The sequence below is a fragment of the Cystoisospora suis genome (assembly GCF_002600585.1).
Source record: "Cystoisospora suis strain Wien I chromosome Unknown contig_1511, whole genome shotgun sequence".
Lineage (NCBI taxonomy): Eukaryota > Apicomplexa > Conoidasida > Eucoccidiorida > Sarcocystidae > Cystoisospora > Cystoisospora suis.
The window spans coordinates 5407-28803 of NW_027154311.1; the positions used below are offsets into that span (position 1 = coordinate 5407).

Genomic DNA, 23397 nt, shown 5'->3' on the forward strand with positions numbered 1-23397 from the left:
AACACCCGCCGCTGAGACTTCGAAATTGCTGGACAGGATAGACCCCGCGAAGGAGTCTGATCCGGGGGTGTCACACGAGCGCAAGATACAAAGGAAGGCGCATCTTTCTCGGCTCCCGTCGGTCTGCCTGTTGCTGACGCTGACCCAGGATCGCCTTCAGGTGTGAAAGACGCCAAGAGGTCATGACTAGGTAGAGTGGGGCTCTGGTATACGGAGTGAATACCCACTACCGCTCCGCTCGGACTCCTATCCTGACTGGCAGTCCATGTGGGATCTTCTCCAGGAGCTTTCGTCAGGGCAAGGGCCGTGTTCGTTTCAAGATAGGACGTCGGGGTTGGGGAAAGCGTCCCCACCGGAGAACTCAGGCTGCATTCGCCTCCGACTGGCGTACGATAGATTTCGTCGGCTGCACCGGCCTGCGAACTCTTCTTCTGGGTTGACCAACGGGCGAAGGGGAGCTGGTCACGAGGAGACCTAGGGGGCCGGAGTACTGTACGCTGCGCAGTTGACGCACTGCCCACTCCCTGTGCTTGCGAAAGACTCACATAAACGCGGCTCGCCGCCGGAGAACTCCGGCCGCAATTGGCATCGTACCATCCGTCAAGTCCGTCATCTCCTGGCTCTCCGTGGGTTGCAATGGAACTTGTTACGGTACCGTCGTTGTCTTCATCGCACCGGCGATCGGCGCTGCTACGGGTTGTCTGTTGGAGGACGGCTTTACCGACGGAGTTAGCGGTTCTGGAGTCCGCCAGGCAAGTGCCAGAGAATTTGTCAGCGTCGAGGTCCACCAAAATGTCAAGACACGGGAGCAGATCCACGATCACGCGGAACCTGCGCCCACAGTACCGCACAAAACGCACCAGCAAATCGGCGGCTTCTTAGTGAGCTCCCAATTGCTTGTGATGAGATAGCGCTTTCTGCTGTTAGCTCGGGTGCCACACAACAAGATCAACTTCCCGTACTTGACAACAGGCTGCTTGGTCTGAGCCGGACAAAAGCAGTATGGTCGGTCACCCCGGTTTCCTAGCACGGGGGAGGGGTCGGTGTTGCCCCGCAACCGGACAGCTGCTCTGAAGTACAGAGTGCGGGTCTCTCACAGAAGGTTGATCCGGTCTTCAAGAGGAGGGCGTATTCACGAACGTAAGGAGCTTACCATTCTCCTGTTCGCATTCGTTTCACAATTTTTGAGTCAAACCTTCCGAGGTCAGCCTGAGAAACCAGGACGCAGAGCTGTCCCAAAAGTATTCAGTCGGGAGCCGCCGCGCAGTCAGGTGAGCGGGGTAAGATATAGAGCCGCTTAGATCAGTTTTGCATGCAGCCCGGAGGCGGTGCGCCCTCTCGAGAGCTCGGCGCTACCGGAGAGCTTTCGTAATTCTTTGGAGTGTTGAAACCTCGTGAAGACAGGTCATCGCTGGTGTCGTTGCAGGTTCGCCGGACACATCGGTTTCCGTACCGGAGGAACTTCACCGCCAGCAACCAGGCGATTATACTGCTCCTCGATGCTGTCAACAGGGTCTCACAGAGAACAGAGTATAGTACTGTACGAGGAGACGGCACGCTCATCGTGTCGGGAAGTGCCTGCCAGTAGTGGCGGGCGGCAGACGCAAGGCGGTGCCGTTTCCGCAGTTCCGATACAGACCTGCTTCAATCTGCCCTGTGCGTCTCCGCTTGGGGTGACTGCACCCAGGAAACACGGCGACACTTCAGGCGCAACCGTGACGCCACAGAGCTGTAGTGCTGACAAATGTGCTTTAGCCTGTCCCGTCAGACCCGATTCTTGCGAGATCAACAGTTTGAGATTCCGAGACCTGGGCAATGCTTTAATTAGCACTCCTCGTAACTTTTTTCCTTCGGATACGAGTGCAGGAGTTCGATTGCCGGACTAGCACTATTGTCCTGCCTAACTGTGACGTTCAGCCCCTGGCTGACCTGACTTCTTTGGCTGAACGAGCATTGTCCCTCCGGCCTTGCTAGTTCCAGAGGGGGGGGGACTGTGAGGAGCTTACTTGAAAAGTTCATACATTATATTCAGTCTTCCAAGCTGGAGGATAAAGCAAAGCGTTTGCTGACAAAGGTGTAGAAGCATAGCCGCTCCCCTCCGTAGAAGTCAATGCTCGCGGTCTGCGGAATGCATGCTTTAGAGGAGCTGAACTTTGCTGGGCCATGTGCAGTAGTTCCCGAAGACGGCCCCTGCACGTGTAGGTGCCCTCTTTTCAATGATTGGTAGGCGCTTGCTGCCTCACACGCGCAGAGAGTGATGGCGCGCTTCATCATCATCACTCTGCTCGGTCTCAACGAAAGTTCGCCAACAAAGCAGCTCTGAAACAACAGTGGCACCTGAAGACGAGCTCTGGCGGCTGTCCCCTGCGCGAGGCGAGGCCGCCCGCGCTATGCAGGAGGTACGGACTCACACGCACAGGGTACCTACTCAAACACGGCGCTGACACAGGCGGCTTAGATTCTGAGGCAGTCAGAGTGCGTGGCCCCAGTCCTCCCTTGCTGGCTTGGCGTGCGGTAAACACTCACGACATATCTGAGACGATAGCTCCTCTTCATCTCTTTGAACGTCTGCGCGAGCTTCTCACTCAGATGCGCTTCGTTGACTTCACGGAAGTCCCGGCGCGCTTCTCGGTCTGCTTTTTCTGAGTCGAGGCCTGGATGGAGTGACACTGGCGAAGCCCCGGATGACTGTGGGCCATCGAGGAGGGGTGACAGGGCAATCGTGGTACGACGGTCTCAACTCGGGAGAGCCCTCGGCCTATTATATCGTCTTCTACGGAGTGGGGGCATAAGCGACTTGCTCAAACGGCTGTCCGCCATACAGACATGACAGATCCCTGACGCGCTGGCCCTCCTCTCGCGGCTTCACTCGGACTGCCGAGGACCTACTGTCTCAAAGCCGGCGGCGCACGTCACATCTACAAGCTGTCTAACTTGCTAAGTCTGTCCCGTCACCTCTGCTGGCTCTGCTCACCAGGGTTGAGCTCAACATACTCTAGTGTACGGGCGCGCAGCATACGTTTGCCGGCCGGCCTGCGGAGGGGGACATTTGGAAATGAACGCCCCGGATCGTCCCTTCCACCCCGAAGATGTCAGTGCAGCGTTTCCACCACGGTGAGCTAAACAGACTGCTTCCGTCCTCCGAGATGCAGGTCGTACGGTGCAGGGAAAAGTCGGTCGGATGTTCTGCCAAACCGCGACACTAGTCGCAGGTATCCAAATAAGAGCGAGAAGGCACACGGAGGCAGTGTGTCCATCTTACGTCTCTAGGAACTGCTCGACGCATCGGCTGTTTTCACGTATGAAGTTCTGGAGGACTCGTTCATACTCTACCTGCCTCAGAGCGCAGCAGGCGGAGTGAACGCTTGCTCACCTCTTTTCCGATCCGCAGAGGCAGCCAGCCGGTGTGCGGAGGACGGGTGTGACGGAAATTCGGCTACGCACTTCGTCTGTTTTTGCCGGGAAGCAAGGCAAACGATTTTTTTTCGCGCGCTCGGTATTTCCAAAGTTCTGATGCAGTCGGAAAATGTGTCTGCCTCTGACTTCCCCACAGAAATGATGCACCTACTGTTAACTCAGAGCCAAGCTCGCCCTCTTCCTCGTCAAACAGTTCAAGCTGCTTCTTCAACGCTGAAAGAAGAGCATCACGCTTTGCTTACAGAAAATCGGAGGAAAGCCGCGTATCACATCCACTTGCCCCAGTTGCTTGCCGTGATTGTGTGCGGCTGACTTCGTTGTTGGTCTCCGCTACTTCGCTTCTGGATCAGTTTCCAGGTGGAGAATTCAGGCGAGCCAGAAAAGCAAGCCGCCTAGCCCGAGACCAAAACTGGTTTTTGCGTCCAGAAGCCTCTCACTGGCAGGCATCTGCCGAAAAATGTGTAGACCTGGTGCGCTAGCACGTTAACGGCATCCGGGAAGGGCGGATCGATGCCAGCCCGACACAAGTGTCTGGGTAACCCAGGTGTGGCCCGGAGGCGCTGGCGAGAATGTGGTGGTTAGACCGGGGCCCGTGTCAAGGCCAGGTGCAAACTGAACAGTCGAAAACCTTGGTCTGCGATGCGCCATACTTGTGACACAGTATGCTGTGCGCAGGTGTGTCTACACTTGATAATCGGACAAGACGGCGGACGAGTCGGACACTCGTGGCCCTTCCTCTGTCTCCTGACCGCGTTGCTTGCTCAGAAGCATCTCGAACTTCGTCGAGGACCGGGGACTGACGCTCAGCACAAGACAATCAAAAGCATAAATGCACGGCAACGGCAACGCTGGTGATGTGCTGGCACTTGTGGCCTCAGCCTAACGATGCCCCGTGGAACTCGGGGCCACAGGCATGGTGATCCGCTGGTACTTGCGGCCACACGCTTGGTGATGCGACGGCATTTGTGGCCACAAGCTTGGTGACGCGCCCGCACTTGTGACTATACGGTGTGGTAGACTGACAACCGGTGAAACTCCCTGGCCACGTGATCCTCGGAAGATTATTGCTACTGAAGGAGGGATCAGAAGTCAGGACGATCGCTAGACACGTTGAAGCTGGATGAGCCCCTGAAACGTGAACGGATCACTAACCTCTTGCTGTGGTGACGAACCGTCGCCCGTGCCGAGGAAACGCACGTGGGACTGGTTTACAACACAGGAATCAGGCCAGGAGGGGAGCCGTAGCGCCACTATTCCATGCGTGATTCGCATCCGAGCATGACGGCGATCTCAATATGACCAGCTGCGCATGTTTGCTAGGAGTGCGGCGCGTTCGAACACAGAACCCTCGTTCCGAAAAGCCGTCTCTGTCCGGGAACGTGTCTGCCGGTGCCTCTGTTGGATACGCTGGGTGCACTAACCGCCGCGGACAGAATGTGCAGGCTCGGCGCTCGTCTTCTTCCTTCCTGAGAAACATAAGGTAACCCCGAAGAGTCGAGCCAGTTACGCGCCGTCTAAAGTCAAATACAGGCTTCGTCCTACCGTTTCAGAGCAGACGTATAAACTCGCAGGCACACCATTTCGAGATGTGCGAGGTGGAGTTCCCCAGGATCTTTCTCGTGCAGCGGCTCACTCAGGGCTACGATAAAATTACGATTCTTAAGCGAAGGGGCCCGTCGTGTACTTGTTATAAAGAACGAGATTCCACGGCGACCATGAAGACACACTTACAGCATCTGCTGCAACTGCCGCAATTTCAGCCGTCGTTCCTCTTCCGCTTTCTTCCTACTGATCATCTGAGCAGCAAAGAAAATTGCTTCAGGTCCACTTCTGAACATGCTGATGTGCCAGTGCGCCATCGCTGAATAGAAGGCAGGGCTCGTGCGCCGTAGCGGTGCAGCCATGTGTATATGGAAACGGCAGCGACAAGTTCGAAAACAAAGCTGGAGTCGCATGGAGGTCGTACGCTGAAACACCGGCCTCGTGTTAACGTGCCGTGCTATGCTGTAGAGCGTCGACGTACAAAGAGAAGAAACACCTCGAGTTGAGCAGATGAAATTTTCTTGTGTTCTATATAAGCCTGCCTCGCCTGTCGAGGGTAGATCCCTCCGAGCGAAGCAGACGAGGCGCTGGGGTCAGCGGTGCCGCGGGCCACCGTGTTGCCTTCTGGACGAGAAGACTGTGCCTCCTCAACTTCACGGTGCAGAAGTGCGAGCTTATTGCCCGCTGACACGCTCGCATGAAAACTCCGCAGTTGGCGGCAACGCGGTTCCAGATAAATGCTCACTTCTTGCCACTTAAGCTGCCACTTCTCGGTCGTAATTTTTTTCCTGCATTACCAAAGACCATGCGATCGGTAAGCTGTCTCACGCCAGTTTGGGGTCTGCGGTTAGACCAGCGAGCTCCTAATATTCCTCCCGTGTCTCAGGGCTACGGTGCATAGACAGGCGAGCGCTGTTAACAAGACAGACCCCCATGAAGAGAGACTGCCCGGTGTTTTCAATGAGGGCCGACTAACGGACCACGGCTCCAGCGAACGGCCCCCGGCCTCCCTGACCAGAATACTTGGTGCTCCAGAAGACGCGGACACAGAAAACCCGTCCTTGAGTGGATTCTGCTTCGCTTACGTGTCTCACTGGCTGGCTGGTACTTGGTGGGTTGCAGCGTGAGCCTCAGCTCCCGGTACATAATGAGATGGTACCTTGAACGCCGGAAGTGAGTAGTCAGCCGCTACCCGGGACGCGCAGGTGAGTGCTACCGCGGGCTGCTTTCCACTGCCAGGTGTGCCGAGGGCAAACCAGGAAAGCCACTGAAGTTTGACTTGCAACTCCGTAGGCTGCAGGCGGTGTGAGGCTCGGGCAGAGAGAAGGCCGGATAAAGAAATTCAACGAATTTGCCCCTACGTACTTGCCTGACAAGTGTCCGAATCAATCCTTTCGACGCCCCCGCGGCCTCAGGACAAAATGTACACGCTGGTCTTTGAGTTTCTAACGCCTACCGCTGAATGCACTTTCTTTGAGATGCGCCCTCGTTTGGAGATTTCTCGGCTGACTTTTTTTGCCGTGCATGGCATTCCCTTGTATTGGGGTACAGTCCTTCACAACGGGCCTGCACACGGACGGAAAGCTTTCTAAATGCCCTCAATGACACCAACCTGAGTTACGTGGTCCCACCCCACTACGCTATCACCCGGTGGCTACCACGCTTCGTAGCGCCCGAGAACCGGGAGCTGGCTTCCACTGGAATAGCACCCCATGCCACGAACTGAGCACCGTTTCTACGCGGCAGCTGTGTTTTCCCCATGTTGTCCTTTCTCTTCTTCAGAACAGAATGGACAGCTTGTCGCTTGGGTGTGTCCGGGCTTACGGACTTCTGGAAAGAGCACCGCGCTGTCAGGTCAACAACCCAGGCGTGGCAGCAGCCAGCACACCTTCAAACGCGTAGGACGAACCTGCATCCGGAGTGTTTTGTCCGAACTTGGCCGCGAATCTGCGTTACATCTTGGCAGACCTCTACTGACTTCGCTATTCTATCGAGACGCGCAGGGAGCACACTTGGAGGTCAGGCATACCAAAAGGTTGTCCGCACGAGATACCTTGCAGAGCCGCGGGTGCTGCAGGGACTAGAAGGATTCAGCTGATACTTGCAGTTCCTGTACTCGGAAGCAAAAATGGCGCCTCCGCGGCTAGTCAGATCCAGAAAGTAGGGCGCTACACACCACCGTGCACCCGATAGTCTGGTTGTACCGGAGTACGTGCGAAGAAGGCGAAGAGACGCAGCCGTGCTTCGCGGCGGGAGAGGTTCACTTTATTGACAGGGAGTGAAGCGTGAGGTTTCGATCCCTCCTAACTGGTCCTCTTTACTCGAATGCTTCCTGGTCTTTACGAACCTAAGGCCACTCGGACGCGTGCGGATGGAGGCAAGTCCGCTGTAGACTCACTGTTGGCAGTAATCTGATTTGGGCGCTCATGTTGGCGGCGTCCTAGATCAAGTGAGTTTTGTCGTGGATCGAGGAGCCGACACTCTATGGCGCCAGCACTCCGACAGGAGACTACGCCTGCGTAGCACTGCCGGCGCGCTCCTGTGCTAGCAGGCACCGTTGTTCGGACCGCCGTGAGAGCGACGCGCACGGAGTTTCGTTGTTCTGAATTAGTGGTTTCTGGCGAGGCTGTACGAGAAGTCAGTGTAGATCTGCCATGGTTCTCATCCGAAGGTGGCACTCACAACCTCTGACCACTGTGACCATCCACTTTGTGCCGAAGCTAACAGACAGCATCTGCATGCGCCGGTCGCGGGCCCCGCTCAGGTGGCTGGCCGGCTCGTGGCAGCTCTGCAGGCAGTGCTACAGAGAAGTGCAACAGACCTCGAAGGAAGGCACATGGAACACGCACACAGCAGCCGCCGTAATCTGGGAATGATCCGGTCACAATGGGCTATCCCCGCGGCGTAAACAGGCCCTTGGGCTGACCTTCCCAGAGACATAGTTGCCAAGTTCAGTCCGGGATTCCAGGGAATCACCTGTTTTTCGGTAGCAGTGTCCTGTGTTTAGTCTTACCGCTCCCGCTTCTTGCGTCACGCTGCCGTCTGTGCCCTTTTGTCGGGATGTACTCACTGGAAGCTCCGTGGTAGATGCTTGTCATCCTTTGGTAGTCCAGCCGACCTGTCGCCCTCTGCGTCGTCGCGGGCGTGGTAATGCCTCAGGTGGAACACGCTTGAAGCGAGCTGCTGTCCAGGCCCCCCTCAAACGACTTGCTCTGCAAACAGTCTGCGCTCACGGAGAGTACTCCACGCAGCGCGCTCGCATGGATACGGACCCCCTCCGTTCAACTCTTCACTCTGGCTCCCCCTATTGTTTTAAACGGTGTCCGAGACGGCCTACGATCCTGCAAGGAATGATTCTGGCACCTCCGCCGAGGGCGCACGTCTGAAGGGTCCGAGAGGCCGCCAAAACCAAGCATGAGGAAACCACTTCGCCTTTCCAGCCAGGTTTGGCCCGTGGAGGTGAAAGACTGATGAGCGGTATGCTCAAGTTCACTTCCGCTGAGGGCGTGTGCGATCTCGGGCGGGACACACCGCTGAGGGGCGTGTGTCCGAGATACGGAGATATGGTCCTCAGCAATGCACCACCTCCCGGCTGACAAGGTAAGCGGTGGGCCACCCGTATTAGATGTCGATATATGCTCCTCAGTCTACGCGGTTCCGAGTGTAGCATCACGACACGGAGAGAGAATTGCTGAACTACTCAGCGGCGTTTCAGCGAAGTCCTCCCCGCTATGGTTGTAACCAGCATACAGCCTCAGGGCGGACACTGTGGACAAGTCCTGAAGCCGCAGTCCGATCTGACGCTGACTCGCTCCAGTCGCCCGCGCACTAGTGTTTCACATCGGCCAGCAGGGCCGGTGTGAATCGGGTGAGGGATTCGCCTTGGGTGTTGAGGGCGGAAGCTTGCCGTGTAAGCGCTATCGCGAAGGGAGCCGCGAGGCAGGCTTCTCTTCTTTTAAGGGGATTGAATCCGCCTCTCCTAAACTAGACTGCTACGTGGCGGTTGCGATTGTTCGGTGCAGCAAGCGGCGTCATCAAAGCTGCTAGCCGCTGTGCGAACTGCAATCACGTGAACATGGGCGGTGGCATCCCTTCAGGGCGCCGTGACCGGCGAGGGACCGCACTGTCAGTCTCAGTTGCCGCCTGAGACCGAGAACTCACATTGCGTGGCTGCCGGAGTTGCAGAGAGACAAGACCAGCATTGCCACCGCAACAATGCATTGGTTCTCGCCCAACACGCCGCCCCGCCAAGCACGTGCCGTTGTCACCCCAGGAATACAACTCGGTGTGCTGTCCACCGGACCTCTCGTCCGAGCCATAAAGCCACATTAGTCACAGAAACGAGCGACCACGCGGGATGGAAACTGCATCAAACGGTTGTGCATGACCTGGCGCGCCTGACCTGCTATGCAGAGAAGGCCGACGAACGAACTGATACAGCCAGTCAAACTTCCCCCTACCGGAAACTGCTTCTGGCCAGTGTGTTTGCCTAGTATGGGCTAGTACGCTTCCCCGGTACGCCAGTCGGAGTCCGTTCAGTTCACCCCCTTGGAGAGAATTTCGGGTCAAACGCTCGTGGCACCCACCCTACTCGTCAACGGCAGACAACCGAACAGCTGCCACTGTACCACTCCACACCAGGCATTGTATCAGGTCGTAAACCGGGCTGCCAAACCTAGTCAAGGTGAAAAGAAGCGGAGTAAGATAACTCACGCGTAGCGGGCTGGGGGGCAACCGGCTCTGCTGTATAACAGCGTACGGCTCGCTGATGGTACTCAACACGGGTCGCATCTTCAGCCGGAGGACACGCTGCTGTCGAGTGAGCCAATTGCAAAACACGCTAGCGCGTTGCCTTTTATCGCGTGGATCACTTTCAGTTGTCATCTCTCGCCGAGGTAGCCGGCATCGCTCCGTCCCCTGCATGCAGCACTCGCCCTACGGCTTGTAAAGTGGCATGGTAAACCAGAGACATCTACGCATTCTCTTTCTGCACTCCGCAACTCCGTCGTCCGGACACTTCGAGGCCTTGCTTGGGGGGAAAACCGCAGCACACCCCAGACCGCCAGGAGACGGGTTAGGGTGAGAAGCCTCTCTCCATGGCTTACTGGCGGGCCGCCAGCGGAGCACTACGGCAATCAACGGCCCTCTGACGCGATCGCGATTTCGCCGCCTAGGGGTAAGCACCCCGGGGAGGAAGCCGCACGATTTGTCTTGTAGGGACTTTAGTCAAGTGTCGTTCCCTGACTCGCATAATGCAAGACTGGCGGCTCCTTGCCATAATCGGCTTCAGCGCAGCCGGCGCCCTGGTGTTACTTCTTCTTATGGTAACGATCATTTTCAACCGCCGGCGCCGGTGCACGCATATGCACTACAGCGCCAAGGTCTTGCAGCTGGAGGACAGTCTCAAAGCTGTCCAAGTTGAAAAGGAGGTACAGGATGAGACGTGCTGCAGTCTTCGGAGGTCGGTTGAGGACTTCGATGCGGAGCGGTCTCTGCTGATGAAGCGACTGGAATCTTGTGACAGAAACTCGACGTCCGAGGAACTTAGACAGTGCACACGAGAGACACAGTTGTACCTCGCTATCCAAGCCGCAAATTCGCGTCAATGGCGCAGGGCAGTCGATGCGGATCGTAAAGACGGCCCTCCGGCCTTGCTGGCAGAGGCATGGCTCGTCCACGGCGAGCTCTACAGGCCACGGGACGAGAGCAGCTATCCGAATCTCGGTAGGCGTATGTTTCAATAGTCGGATCCGGCATGCATTAATACAGTTCAACAAACTTGCCGAAAAGCAAAGCTACCGTGCTTGCAAGTGGATGGTGGTTTGTGGCTGTAAATGCCACACCGGCAGCAGTGATGAAGTAACGGAAAAGTTCACCTGTCACAGGCAACGCACTGGCGCACTTCGCAGGATACATGGGAGCCCATGCGTGCCAGAAACAAGAGACGAAAGATCGCCTGCTGCACTGCACTCCTAACTCTGCATCGGAAGACCGTGAGCTCCCCGGGTCGTTTGCGGGCCGCGCTTGCAGACTGGCGCAGGAACGAAAGTAGGCGTCGCACCCGCGAACCAGGGTACGAGACTCTAGGCTCAGCGTCAACTGTCCGAGGTCCACATTGCTCACCGACCTGAATCCGTGTATCTGTTTGCTTGTATACGGCGCAGACGACCTCCCACCTGTGTTTTCTCAATCGAGAGGAAGTTTCCATGGCACGCGGCGAGCCGGCTCCGGCTGTCTCACGAGTTCAACATCTGCTGACAGCGTACCAGTCAGAGACGCTACCGGCCCCCCAAGCCTGCGGCGGTTCCACAGCTGCGCGGTGCACAGCGCGGCTCCGGGGTTGAGCCGACGTCGGCAGCGACACCCGGTCGTGTGCCCTGGGCCTTCAGATTTTTCTCATACAGAAGCGGTCACAACCACGCAGACCTTGCCTGCCTCTACAGCTGGTGGATGCTGCGAGGATGAAAGCATGACAATCACAGAGAGCGGCGCAAACGAGACTGAAGACGGGGGGTACCGAGGTTCTGTCTCTCATACAACAACGGACAGTGAAACTTGTGGAGGCTCCTGCGGAGACGAGAAAACCGTCCGCGTCACCAGCCCGCTCACTGGCTGTACGACGACGGGAACTCAGCCAGACACCAGCGTTGAAGTAGACAGCAGCTCCTGCCGCGCCGACTGTTGTACAGAAAGCAAGCCCTGCTGTGGCACTGTGGTGATTCCTGCCCACACTTTTGCTCCCGAGTATGTTTTTCTTGGCGAGCAGTGGCTTCCTGGCCCCTACGAGGCGGCAAAAACATGTGTTCATGAGATCCCTCTAGTCCGCTTGGCAAAATCCAGCCGGATGGACCACATGAAAGCCGACGGTCTCGACACTGACCTGTATCGGAAAATCTTGCCGGAGGCTCACAAGCTGGAGAAGGCAGTAATTTTCTCGGGCTGCCCGCGGCAGGTTGATCTGGGTTCTACGCGAGACCGCATCAGGCTGCAGTCGCACGCCCTAATCGATCTTCTGCCTTCTCTTCGGGTCTCTACCAAGTCAATGGAATTTCCCCATCTTTGTTACTCCCTGATCGAATACCAGCTACAAAAGCTGACGGCCATAAGCAAAAGTGCGCTGAGGGGCTACGTCGGAGACGCGCTGAATCAGCCACTGTACCTTCTTCTGAGAGTATTTGAATGCAAAAGTGTCATTTTGGCCTCTCCACCAGTGTCACCAGCAAATAGGGAAGCCTCAGTTCTCGCTTCCGAAGAAGAGCAAGACAGATGGGAGATGCTTTATGAAGCACCGCCCGTCTGCGTGGTTGACGCCGAAGGACGTTTCGTCGATGATGGTTCTATCGTTTTCGACGAAGATTCGGCCTTTCAGTACAAGCATCCGTTCACTCCCAAGCCTTCAAAATTGCTCGAAACGGCTGACCAGGTCCCACCAGATTGCAATCCCCCTGTACGTTCCGGGTGCCCCTCCGGCCTGGTGAGCGCTAGCAAGAAAACTGCCAGGATAGTGCGTAGGAGCAAGGTGTTTCAGTCCCGGCCCCTCATTAGCACTCATCTTGACAAATGTGAAGCCTCGTGAACATGACTAGCATTCACTGAGAAGCCCGGTACCCAAGCCGGACACCGAAGCCGCAGGTGCACTTCCCCGCCTGAAAACAGACATGCGTTTACTTGGGAATTTTGTCGTTATACACGGTGGAGGAAAGGCGAGCTGAGCAAGATGGTTTCCGCTGAGTGCAGCATATCCCAGAGCCCCGGAACCACCTTCCTGCGCAGTACGGTAGTTTCCAGCATGCCTATCCGCCGCAGGGGCAACCCCAGGTGTGCCACTACGCGTGCCACTTTGGCATGACAGAGCTAGAGTGCTCGCCAGCACAGCGAGACCAGTGCTCCTTCGTCCTCAGGAAAGGCGGCCTAGACGACTTGCAGGAGGTAGATAACAGTGTCCAGAACTCTTGCTGCCTAGATCGGTCACCTGTGAGTCCCTGTATCGACGTTTCTGACCGGTTACGTCTCATCGCTCTCTCTTGGCACTGGATACCCACTGCATGAATTGCTCTTGGGACGGATGGGACGGTCTGTACACTTCGCAAAAGCACTCACGTTCCTAAGTTGGGCACTGCATGAAGTGCACGGCAGTCGCCTTTTACCTGCTATCGTTTGCATACCGTAACGACTGCGGCCGTCTTCTCGTTGATGCAGTGTAACGGGAGGCTAGACGTTGCCTTCATTCCGTCCGCGCCGCACGATGGAGCAGTCCCCATGTGTCTTCGCCCGGAGGCGCCGCTCCCTATGGGTCCACACCGCGTGGAAGCTCCAAACGTCGACATTGTGGGTGACACGGGCACATTTTCCCCCCGGCCCGAAGGCAATGCAGCGGTTGTAGTGAAGCGGGCAGGTGAGCACATGCTGGGGCATTGTGGTATCCAGCGAAGTCCTTCCACTCTCCGTCGGGTGTCCCCCGAGCGTCTGCGGCCTCTTCCGGGGACCATCGGGTACCAGGCCGCGAAGGGTCACTGCAGTTCTGGAGCTCCCTTGTAGTAGAAGCAAGGCACAGCTCGGACATCGCAAAGCTGTCGGTTCACTGGCCTTGGCAGACAAACAAGTTGTGACAAACTCGCTCTAGCACACATCTCAGGCACAGGCTTCTGTACGATTTGTCTCTGCTTACACCGTCTGACGCCGAGGGTGTCGCCTCTCCTGCATCCAACTGCACAAATGGTGCGCGACTGCAATCCGAGCCCCCAGCAAAGCCAAGTGTTTCCCTCTGCTTTGACTTCCATGAGCAGATGGAGAGAGGAGGCTTCATTCCCGAGTGCACCTCGCAAGAAGTGGTTCCGCTCCGACAGGTAGGACTCTTTCGCGAGAAACTCATCCAGTTGAAGCTAGGAAACCTCGCCCGGTGGCATCCACTACCTGTGCAATGCACGGCTCACGCTGCAGAGCCGAAGAGCTCGGAAGGAGCTCGGAGACCGGCTTGCAGCAGACTCGGAGGTCGAGCTCCAGCAACCGCTCGTGTCCTAGACCGCCGTGGGAGAACGGTGTTTCTCCAGCAAGAAGTTCTGCAGAAGCCGACGAACGTGCGGACAGTGCGGAGACTGCCACCCGATTCAAGGATGTCTGCCTATCTCAACAGGGTCTGCTTTTCAAAGACAACGTGCTGTCTGTTTCCTGCGTAGTCGGTACCACGGCGTTTCCCGAACGAAATGCATTTCATGCTTCGATCGAGCTCAGCGTCGTGAATCGGGGTAGCAGTGGGATCGAAAGCTTATCCGAAGAGACGGCTTTACAGGCAGGATTTCACTCGGTACACGCTACTGTCGAGAATGTCGAACAGGAGGCGTTAGCCTGCAGCGTATCACCTTTTGTCCGGGCCCCTCCAGCAGGATCGCGGACCCCAGGTCGGGTGATACAGACAATCTCAGCCACCATCATGCAGCCTTTTCAGGTAGTACCTGAGGTCACCCTGGAGGTTGTTCTGCCAGATGGTGCAGAGCATCGGTGTACCTTTGCTCTTCCTCTGATAGTCACCCAGTTCATGAAGCCTCTGACTCTTCTGCCAGCTGCCTTCATGCAGCTCTGGTTTGACGGCTCTCTTCATTCTCGGCTGATGAGTGTCCGCATCTCCAGCCGCCTCATGGCAGCTGGACCGGAGGAACTGCTGAGAGTTGTGACGTTCAATGGCAAGTTCAAAGCAAGTAACGGCATTAAGCACCGCCTTGCCGAAGGATCAATTTTCGCCATAGGTGAACTCGCTGCCATCGGTGACATGGTCACTGATTGCAAATGCTTAGTCAGGCTATCCCAAGCACAGTGTGGCGCCTTGGCTATGGCGAAGCTGGAGACGAAGGCGCAGGATCGCCGGGTCGCAGCTGCCGTTTTCGAGCTGCTGGCGTACTTGCTCGAAGACGCAGAATGAGTGCCTTGCTCCTAACGTGTTCTGAAATTTGCAGCCTACTACTCTCGATGCAGCGGGAGTCACCCGGGGACGGGCTACGGGGAGGCAAGTCAAATTTTGGTCGTACCGCGGTGCCCATTATTTCGTGTGTACTGGTTTGGGAAAGGATTGCCCTCTCAACTGATAGTTTGAAGCTTGCTCTTTAACGAGAGCTCTCTTCGGCGGCGAACCTGTGGAAATTACGTTTTCGTGGAGCTTGTCAGCGCACTTGGCGCATCGCCTGTACTCTCAGTGCTTCAAGACTGCTGACACGCCTGAGCGGAGAACGGCGTTTCGCCAGTCTTCTGGTGCGCTGCCTGCGATTCTCTCTCGCTCGCTACGCAGGGTGGGTGGCAACGCCTTGGCTGGTGTAGGTCAACCGGGGATGTGACTGGAACATTTTCAGCTCTTTCCCTCACAAATTCACCACCTTCAACATTTTGAGTGTCGGGACGGGGAAGCCATTAAAGGGAGAAGAGACGATGGTGCTCACAATTTCAGCCTCGTTTGCTTGTAGATTGTTGCTCGTGCCGGCTTTCAGTCCACGGGACAGTGCAGCTGAGTTTACAGACAGCAGTCGGCGTGTGCTGTCACGGACCTGGATCCGCCCCTACTCGCAGCTGCAGCCACAGTACAGCGGGAAACCCGAGAAGTTGTGTGTGGTGACATATGCCTTGGCAGCAGCGCACGACCGAATCGCTGTGTGACCCTCTCGACCTGTAGGACGTGGAACTGCATTGCCGAGGCGGCGGCGTTGAGAAGGTATTACAGTGTCGCCTGGTAAAAAGTAGCCTCCTAGCGGAGGCTGAAACCAAACCTTTTGACTCGAATCTTGCTGCGCGTCTGGGCAGCGCGGTGTCCGATCTGCACTCGGACAGGTCGCCAGGGAGGGTTGTCCGTAGCGCACATCGTCAGGAGTCGTAACTGTACACCTTTAAGGTGGTGTCGTGTAGCTGAACGCTGGGAAAGCCGAGGAAACAAGTCTCACGTAGTGCCACCAGCACTGAAGCACATTTGCACTGGAGTGAGCTGCGTCACTGCTACACCGATGAGAGAGGCGAATCGGTCACGCTGGCAAACCGTGAGCTGCACTCCACATCGGATACGAGCGACCAGGTCACCGCCCGTGAGGGCGAGTGAGTGTAGGTAAGAAAACGTAGAGCAAGAGAAAAACCAGAAGGGCGGTGAGGGCGGCGTCCAGATGCAGCGCATGAGTACTCGCACTCCCTAAAACACACCATGTGAGGCACAGCTGAGCGCGGCTTTGGAAGCGAAAGTTAACTGCGTGACTACGGAGGTGGGCTTCATGGCTCGGGAATAAGAGCCGTTGAGCGGCGCCGCTGAAGAGCTCTGTCTCTATCTGGGACGTCCGGCGAGAAAAGGCACCGACCAGACAGTCACCATCACCAACCGCCTGCGTCTGTGCCTTCCAGTTTGTGCAAGGGGGTCGGTTGAAGATGGTGAAGCAGAGGCTGGCACTAGACAGCGTCTTGGACGTACGCCACTGTACAGCGTGCTGGCTTCTTTATGATGTTGAAGCTCCGCTGGAGCAACTGCTATCATTCTTCGACTGTTCTGGTTCTCCGCGAGAGACAGGAAATTAGCTGTAGACCCCTGGCCAGTACGGAGGCCAGCCAGAATAAGAATGACGATGGCAGGGTAAGCGAGTTCCTGGACTGTGATGTCGGTCATACCGCAGAATTACATGAGATCACGATGTGGGTCCGCCAAGCTGATCGTGCCCAGAAGGCGAAATTGAGACTATTGCCTTCTGCTGACAGGTACTGAATCTCTATGGCATGGGGGCAAGGCAGTGGCGTCTGTTTCAGGTCGACACACCGCCGACCACCAGCGCACTACAAAACCGTGTGGAAGTACGGACAAACCAAGAGTTTACCTTTCTAATTTGCTATCATTGTTACTTAACAGCGCCTGTCAGGACTTTTACGTCCACTGTTATGCCCACTGGTGTAACGGTCCCGCCGCCCGAGCAGTTCAGCTTTGAAGCGAACCGTCTCCCGGGCCGCCCCGCACGTGGCTGCATGCGATTAACTCTTTGTACCGGGCCGTTTCTGACCTGCCGAGTAGAACCACTCCCACTGCCTCGCAACCCATACTTGCTTGTCTCCGCGCCTTGGCAAAACAATATCCCTGCGTGGCTCCGCGTGACCAACGGACGAGTGTCTAGGCAAACGGGACCGAGTGATGGCGTGTGTGCGTTACACATGTCCAACTATTTCGCTTGTCGCATCTATCACTTGTGTGCCTGTAACCCAGCAAAGGGATGCTGTGATTACCCTCGAGCACCCCCACGTGAGCACAAGCTTGACAGGTGTGAAGAACAAGTGAGGGGCCCCGACCGCATGCGACAAAAAGGATGCAGCCACCCCGGGCTTCAGAGTGGTGCATGCGAGTGTTACCGTTCTTACCGGGTTCCACAGCAGACGGTACTCCGAAGTGCCACGTAAAGCAGAAGCTAGATATGTTCACTAGAGTATGGAGCTATGACGGAAAGCTCAAGAGAGATAGTGCCCTTCCACTTTATTGTAGTGGATAGGGTTCGTCGAGCATGGAATGCTTCTATAACTCTGCTTTTACAGTTTCCGCGGAGCCGCTCCGCACTTGAGGATGGTATGCCATTTGAATGTCTTGCCCTCGGAGCAAACATTCACTTGTGAAAATGCTTCGCGACCTCCCACAACACCGGATCAGCAGACTAGACAGACCACAGGGTCTCCAACGTGTGATGCTGCACCGAGCGATTCCGGTATTTGGGGGCGGGGGTGAAGCTGTAGGCTGCTGAGGCAATCCCGAGTAAGCCTCGTGCTTCCCGTTCGACCCAAAAAATAGCGCGACACTCCTGACAAGCCATGTTGGAGAATATTCTTGTTACTTGTTCTTTTCAGCCATCGATACGGTGACTCGGTGGCACCAAACAAAAAATGAGCTGGAAGCTGGCACAAACCCGCGTCGCGCGGCAGCGCGACTGCGAATCCCAGCTGGACCAACTGCGCCGGCACCTCAGCGATATAGCTGCCGGCGAAATCCGAGCGCAGAGCGAGCGGCGGGTGGAGGCTCTGCGAAGGGACAGGCAGCAGAAACGGGAGCAGGCGGAACTGGAGATGGACGCCATGTTCACTCTGCACGAGCAAGACGAATACCGCAGGAAACGCTTAGCGGAGCTCGAGGAGATGATAGCCGCTGAGCTTCAGAGAGAACAGGCGCAAAGAGTCCGCGCAGAAATACAGAGAAAACGTATATGCGAAGAGAGCGAAGAGCTAAGACTGCTCAAAGAAAAGCTTCTTATGGCCCGAGTGAACAAAGAGCGAGCGGCACAAATAATGGAGCACCAGATTAGAACGTATGCGTAAACACCGAGCAACGCATGATCACACCTCTTGTAGCATACAGATGATAACATCCCGTCCTGCTTCAAAAAATGCCGCCTGCAATGCAAGAATGGAGCCCAGCTGCAGTGGCACGCCGCCGGACAAGCGACTGAATATTCTCAGTATACGGCCTTCCATGTGTCGAGGAGCGCGCCGTCTCTCAGGTCAGCTGTTCCTGGTATCTGCTGAAAGAATGCCAAGTGTGGACATACCCATCTGTACTTAGGTTGGAGGAACAAGGAATCCAGACGGCCATGGAGGCGGAAGTAGAGGCGAACCGCCTCCGTCAGATGGAGAACGAAAAACGGGCGCAGCTGGAGCAACTGCGCCACGAACGAGCTGCCAAAAGCATACAAAAGCAACAGATCGAAGATCGTGAAGAAGAAAGGAAAAGAAAGGCGGCCGAGGAATACAATACTGACAAAGCACAGGTCCGAACATTCGTAGTTAGACACCGGGTATCAAGGAGACAAAGGTGTCCCTCTTTTCCGAGTCTCCGAGTCCTTCCGCTGACCGGCGCTGCTGGGGGCAACGCCTCACTGCCCTCACGCCTTGTCCTGCTGAGCTTCCTTCGGCTTAGGAAGATGGTTTGGGGCGTGGCAGGGAAGACTTATATAAAAACAACGTATCCTCGACAGGTCACCAGGCTCCTACTACTTTGCAGTTGCGTTTGCTGGTACAGGTGCAAGAACTTCTCCAGCGCTTGCTCGAACAGGAAGACACAGAGAGTCAGCGGCAACGAGAGAAACGTGACGCAGAGCGCGAGCAGATCAAGGAGGCTCTACTACAAAAGGAGCTGTGGCGGCAACATCAGAAGAAGCTTTCTGATCAAGAAGAAGCGAAAATCAAAGTTAGTGTAATTCCAACAGTTTCTCTAACAGCTTCCCTCTGTGCTCAGTCTGCTAAGCGACTACTCCGGAACTGGCGCCGGTAGTCGCTGAGAACGTCCCCCGAGGTTACCGGTGAGCAGCCTTCAGCTCATTCGTGACCACGACCAGTATGCCCGCCCCTGAGTCACACCCTGAGTGCCCGATCTGCGGTAGCCGTGCGAGATATTGGTCCTGCAAAGAGAACACACAGGTTCGAGTCGAGTCCTGCGGGGGTATAGCCCGAGAGATCTGCACCCACGGACGTCCCAAAGTGAAGAAAGCCGCTGGCATCGATGGTGGGGAGAAAGGGGAGGAGGCCTGCGTCAGAGAACGCGATACAATGAAGAAGAACCCGGTGCACTAGCGACAAAGGAACCTCTTCCAGAAAACGGAAGACGAGTGGACGGCCTTCAGGAGGAGGCACCAGGCTCCTGGAGGCGGTGCACAGCCGGGGATTCGCTCCCAGCAGGTGGAAGTGAATCTGCCCTGGGAGCTCCGATGTGCGTACCCATGGTGCAGGAATACGCAGAGCTCCAAGCAGCGCGGCAAGAGCGCCAGGATGAACAGCGTGAAGTCCGGGAGGCTGAAAAGCGCCGGATTCTGAAGGAACTGTGCAGACAGAAGGTCGAAAGAGACACAAAAGAGAAAGAGTACCAGCAGCTCTTAGACGACCTCCACCTCGGCGAGAAAGAGGAGATGGTGCAACGAAAGGAAGCGGCGGAGCTTCGGAAAAAGTAGGTGACTGGCTGTACAGACAAGTACCTCTTTGCCGGCTCACTTGGGCTCTAGTCGTGAGCACACCCACCGCCTGACAGTTGTGGCAGACTATGAAGTCAGTGAAGATGAGTACTGGTCGAGTTCGTATCTGGGCTGCACAGACATATCAGTCCCTTTCCGGGCGCACCACCGTAGTGATGTGCGAGGTAAACTGGGCCTCAGGCCCGCTCTGCAGTCAGGAGAAAAGCAATGTGCATGGACTTGCCTTCCCCCTTCACCTGGGCTGCAACAGGCAAGAGGAGCGGGAGGCGATGCTGCGGGCTTTCGATGAGCAAATGGCTGACAAAGAGCGGCGGCGCCAAGAGGCACTAGCCCAGGAGCAACAGTACCGCTGCGAACTTCTCGCGCATTTCGCGGAACAAGAACGGTTAGAGCAGCTTAGTGAACACAAACGGCGCCTTAAAATCAAAGAGCACTTGCGTCAGGTGAGCATGAGCAACAGGCGTAAGCGAGTCACCAAGGGGTGTCTGGATACTCTAGACAGCGTGACAAAGAGAAGCCGGAACATCTTCCTGGAACACTGCCTGCCACAAAGCGACAGGGATTACAAGTGGTGACTTCCTCGCTTTCGCGGCAACAGCAGTTCGGCCGGGACTCCGTCCCAGCCACAAGCTGAAGGTGTTCCACATGCAGGAACTACTCTTTGCAAACAGTGCTACGGCTTCCGTGCACGCGGATAAACAGAACTGGGCCGCCGGTGGCCCGGACTGCCCACGCTGACCGTTCTGTCGCTCCTCAGGAGGGCGGGTAGTTCGTGAAGGTCCAGAGGGAGCGGTTGTACGTAGGCGCTACGCAGACACACACGGTGATAGCTATCACCTCCGTACCATGTCAGCCACGCAAGGAATACGCATGGTGGCTGGAGTGCGCGAGGCTACCCTGGAGAAAGTGCTACCTCCGGTAGGACTGCGAAAATCCTATTTGTGTCACCTGTGAACAGCCGGTGTTCGGGGTACCGGGGTGTACAAATTGAACCTCGATAGTGTTCCGCGAATGCAGAGTTCAGGTGGTCTGACACGAGATCGCTTCTCTAGAAGGCAGAGAATCTGGCTACGCATTCGTGCTGCGCCCAGCCGATGCTTGAAGGCCGCCAGACACCCGCTTCCGCGGATCCGTTTTACAGTCCAGCCCCTACACTACAAGAAGCATATCACCGTTGAAAAGCTTCACCTGGCCCCGTGTATACGGCACTTTGTCGCTGTTCCTGACCGTCCGCCGCCGCCACGCCTCAGTATCCAGTCGTTTCGTACCTCCTTGCCTACTCGAACACCACACGCAGGCGGAGCACTTCGTCCAGGAACGACGGCGCATGTTCGAGGAGGAACGGGCAGCGGAGCGACGGGAGCGCGAGCGTTTACTCAACATAGAAGAAGAAAAAGAGGCTATAGTCCAACAAGAACGCCAACGCTTGCTACTGGAGCATGCAGACCTGCAAGACTTCTTCCCGAAGGGAACACTTAAAGAGCGTGCCGAGCTACAAATCATTAGTCAGGCGTCCGCCGCCACACGAGCAACTCAGGTGCGCCCCAGCTGAAACGGCAGTTGTGCCGTCCTCTTTCTACCATCGTGAATCCAACATACCAAAATGTCTCGAACTCAACGCATCCATCCATGCTGCGTGCCGTGCCAGTGCTCCGGGGGTGTACCTTCTGGACATCGGCACTATCCAGCTTCACTCTATGCACTACATGTAGCCCCTGATAGCATGTGTGATGCTTCCTGCATCTGTCCAAGCCCCATTGTCTCTAACAGTCTCGGGACATCCGTCCCTTCGGCCTGAACATTTCGCTGTTGTCGCTCGTTTGAGTTGACACCAATCGCGTCCTGTTTCAACAAGCAAAGTGTAAGTCCTCCCGACCCTGTGATCCTCTACCATCCGATGCTGTCTCCTACAAAAGACGACGCAGTGAACACGGCACTACCCATAACTCAGTACTTGATCCTGAACTTTTCCTACATTGTGACTGGCAGTTTTCTGGCAGAACCTGCCAACAAACAATTCGTGTCAGTAGGGGCCGCAGCAGCAGGAACACTTCCGTGCAACCCGGGAATCTGCCGCAGCTGATGAGGAGTCCTCCAACGTCAGAAGCTTCAGTATGTAGTTGTTTTACGGCTACCGGAAGACAACAGAACCCGTACTACCGTCCACCTACACAATCTACCTTCCTTCATTCGCATTCAGCACTACGGTAGACTGCTCATTATTTACTACACAACCGCTATGCGTAAAGGACGTGGAACACGCAGGCACTTGGCCAAAGCAGCTACTCGCAAGTGAAAGCGACCGACTTCTTGGAAAGTCGGTTCCGGCTACCCTGAAGGAGCCAAAAAAAAAAGTCATAACCGGGCTGCTTCACCCACGAACAGTGGGCGCCGACTGGATCGTGACACAAACCAGCTGTTCGGGCGACCACAAATCCGCCCTTGCGCAAAGAGTGAAATCCCGGGTAACCTCAGATCTCCTCCGCTTTGTGCGGCATCTAGAGCACCGTGCGGAGTGAAAGAGGCAAGCTCCACCCAGAAAGAGCAGAGCAACGAGACCCTCTACCGTATCCAGGCCTCCAGGAACCAGGATGAACTCCGTCGCTGGCGGTTCCACTTCCCCTCTACCCGGAGCAAGCCGAGACAAACAAGAAGACGCCTCCAACATATAAGAAAATAGGCTGACGCTACACTGCAATCAGCCAGCTCGCAGACCACACAGGCCACTTGCCTCCACGCACTCGGAAAACTGCTGGGGCGCCACCACTGGTCCCTACCGTGCTCTTACCACCCATTCACCAGTAATATGCCGTCGGAGCCAACCGGCTTATCAGGACAGGGTCGTCATGCGCAGTGTGCGCCGTACGTTCACAGTTCGCTGTTGTTACCGCAACAAGAAGTGCCCATCGTTCACCTCCACCACACCGCGCAGGACGAGGTCCGTCTGAAGAATTCCGTGCCACTTGCAGACGCAAGCGCGCAAGTCCGGTCCAGCACCAATCATAACTCGGGTTTCCCTGGGGCGAGCTCTCCTTTACCGTCCCTGACACCCCGAGACTTCACCTGGCACCAAGGGCTGTTCTTCCTTCGCTACACCCACCAGCTTTGACCGCTTGTAACCGACATATCGCATCCAACGCCCCCTCTGGTACTCGCCATACTCAAGGCTGAATTCTGCTTCTAGGCAACTGCTGGCCCTTCTTTCCCCGGGGTGTAAAAAAGTATCCATCCGCTCAGCTATTGCTGTTCCAGTTGAACACCGTCTTGCCCACCTGCCTCGCCACGGCCACGCTCCGCTGCAATGGAGCCAGAAGTCCGACTGTAACGTCCCCACAAAACCGGAAGCAATCACGATGCGCAGCAGGAAGTATCTAAGACCCTCCGCGAAAACGCCCTTCTCACCACGTCGCAGGCCCGACGATGAAACAACGCCAAAGGGGTCGTGATTCTGTCCGCCCTGCCTTCCACCACACCTCTACGCAAAGGC

The 23397-nt window shown here is 56.2% G+C and overlaps 4 protein-coding genes across 4 annotated transcripts in view; 2 read left to right on the plus strand and 2 right to left on the minus strand.

The window, feature by feature from the left end:
* Nucleotides 1-2454: 2454 nt before the first annotated feature.
* Nucleotides 2455-3628, minus strand: CSUI_003402 (uncharacterized protein; the record flags this gene model as incomplete). The annotated part of the gene is made up of 4 exons (XM_068063600.1): nt 3569-3628; nt 3263-3333; nt 2975-3033; nt 2455-2654 (listed from the first exon to the last, which is right to left on the minus strand). Exons 3-4 carry the CDS (start codon nt 3015-3017, stop codon nt 2455-2457), a joined length of 243 nt encoding a protein of 80 aa, XP_067924421.1. The 5' UTR covers nt 3018-3033; nt 3263-3333; nt 3569-3628.
* A 6583-nt stretch (nt 3629-10211) lies between these two features.
* Nucleotides 10212-14875, plus strand: CSUI_003403 (uncharacterized protein; the record flags this gene model as incomplete). Its single annotated transcript, XM_068063601.1, has 4 exons — nt 10212-10683; nt 11124-12433; nt 13746-13805; nt 14093-14875. The coding sequence occupies 4 exons, from the start codon at nt 10212-10214 to the stop codon at nt 14873-14875; spliced, it is 2625 nt and encodes an 874-aa protein (XP_067924422.1).
* A 2960-nt stretch (nt 14876-17835) lies between these two features.
* On the plus strand, nt 17836-21462 carry CSUI_003404 (meiosis-specific nuclear structural protein; the record flags this gene model as incomplete). Its single annotated transcript, XM_068063602.1, has 6 exons — nt 17836-18254; nt 18509-18713; nt 18965-19132; nt 19671-19885; nt 20161-20353; nt 21208-21462. 6 exons carry the CDS (start codon nt 17836-17838, stop codon nt 21460-21462), a joined length of 1455 nt encoding a protein of 484 aa, XP_067924423.1.
* An 806-nt stretch (nt 21463-22268) lies between these two features.
* CSUI_003405 (uncharacterized protein) overlaps nt 22269-23397 on the minus strand; it is a 7706-nt gene continuing 6577 nt past the window's right edge. The window contains exon 1 of the mRNA XM_068063603.1: nt 22269-23397. This exon is cut by the window's right edge and continues 6577 nt beyond it. The gene's annotated coding sequence lies outside the window, so the exon portion shown is untranslated.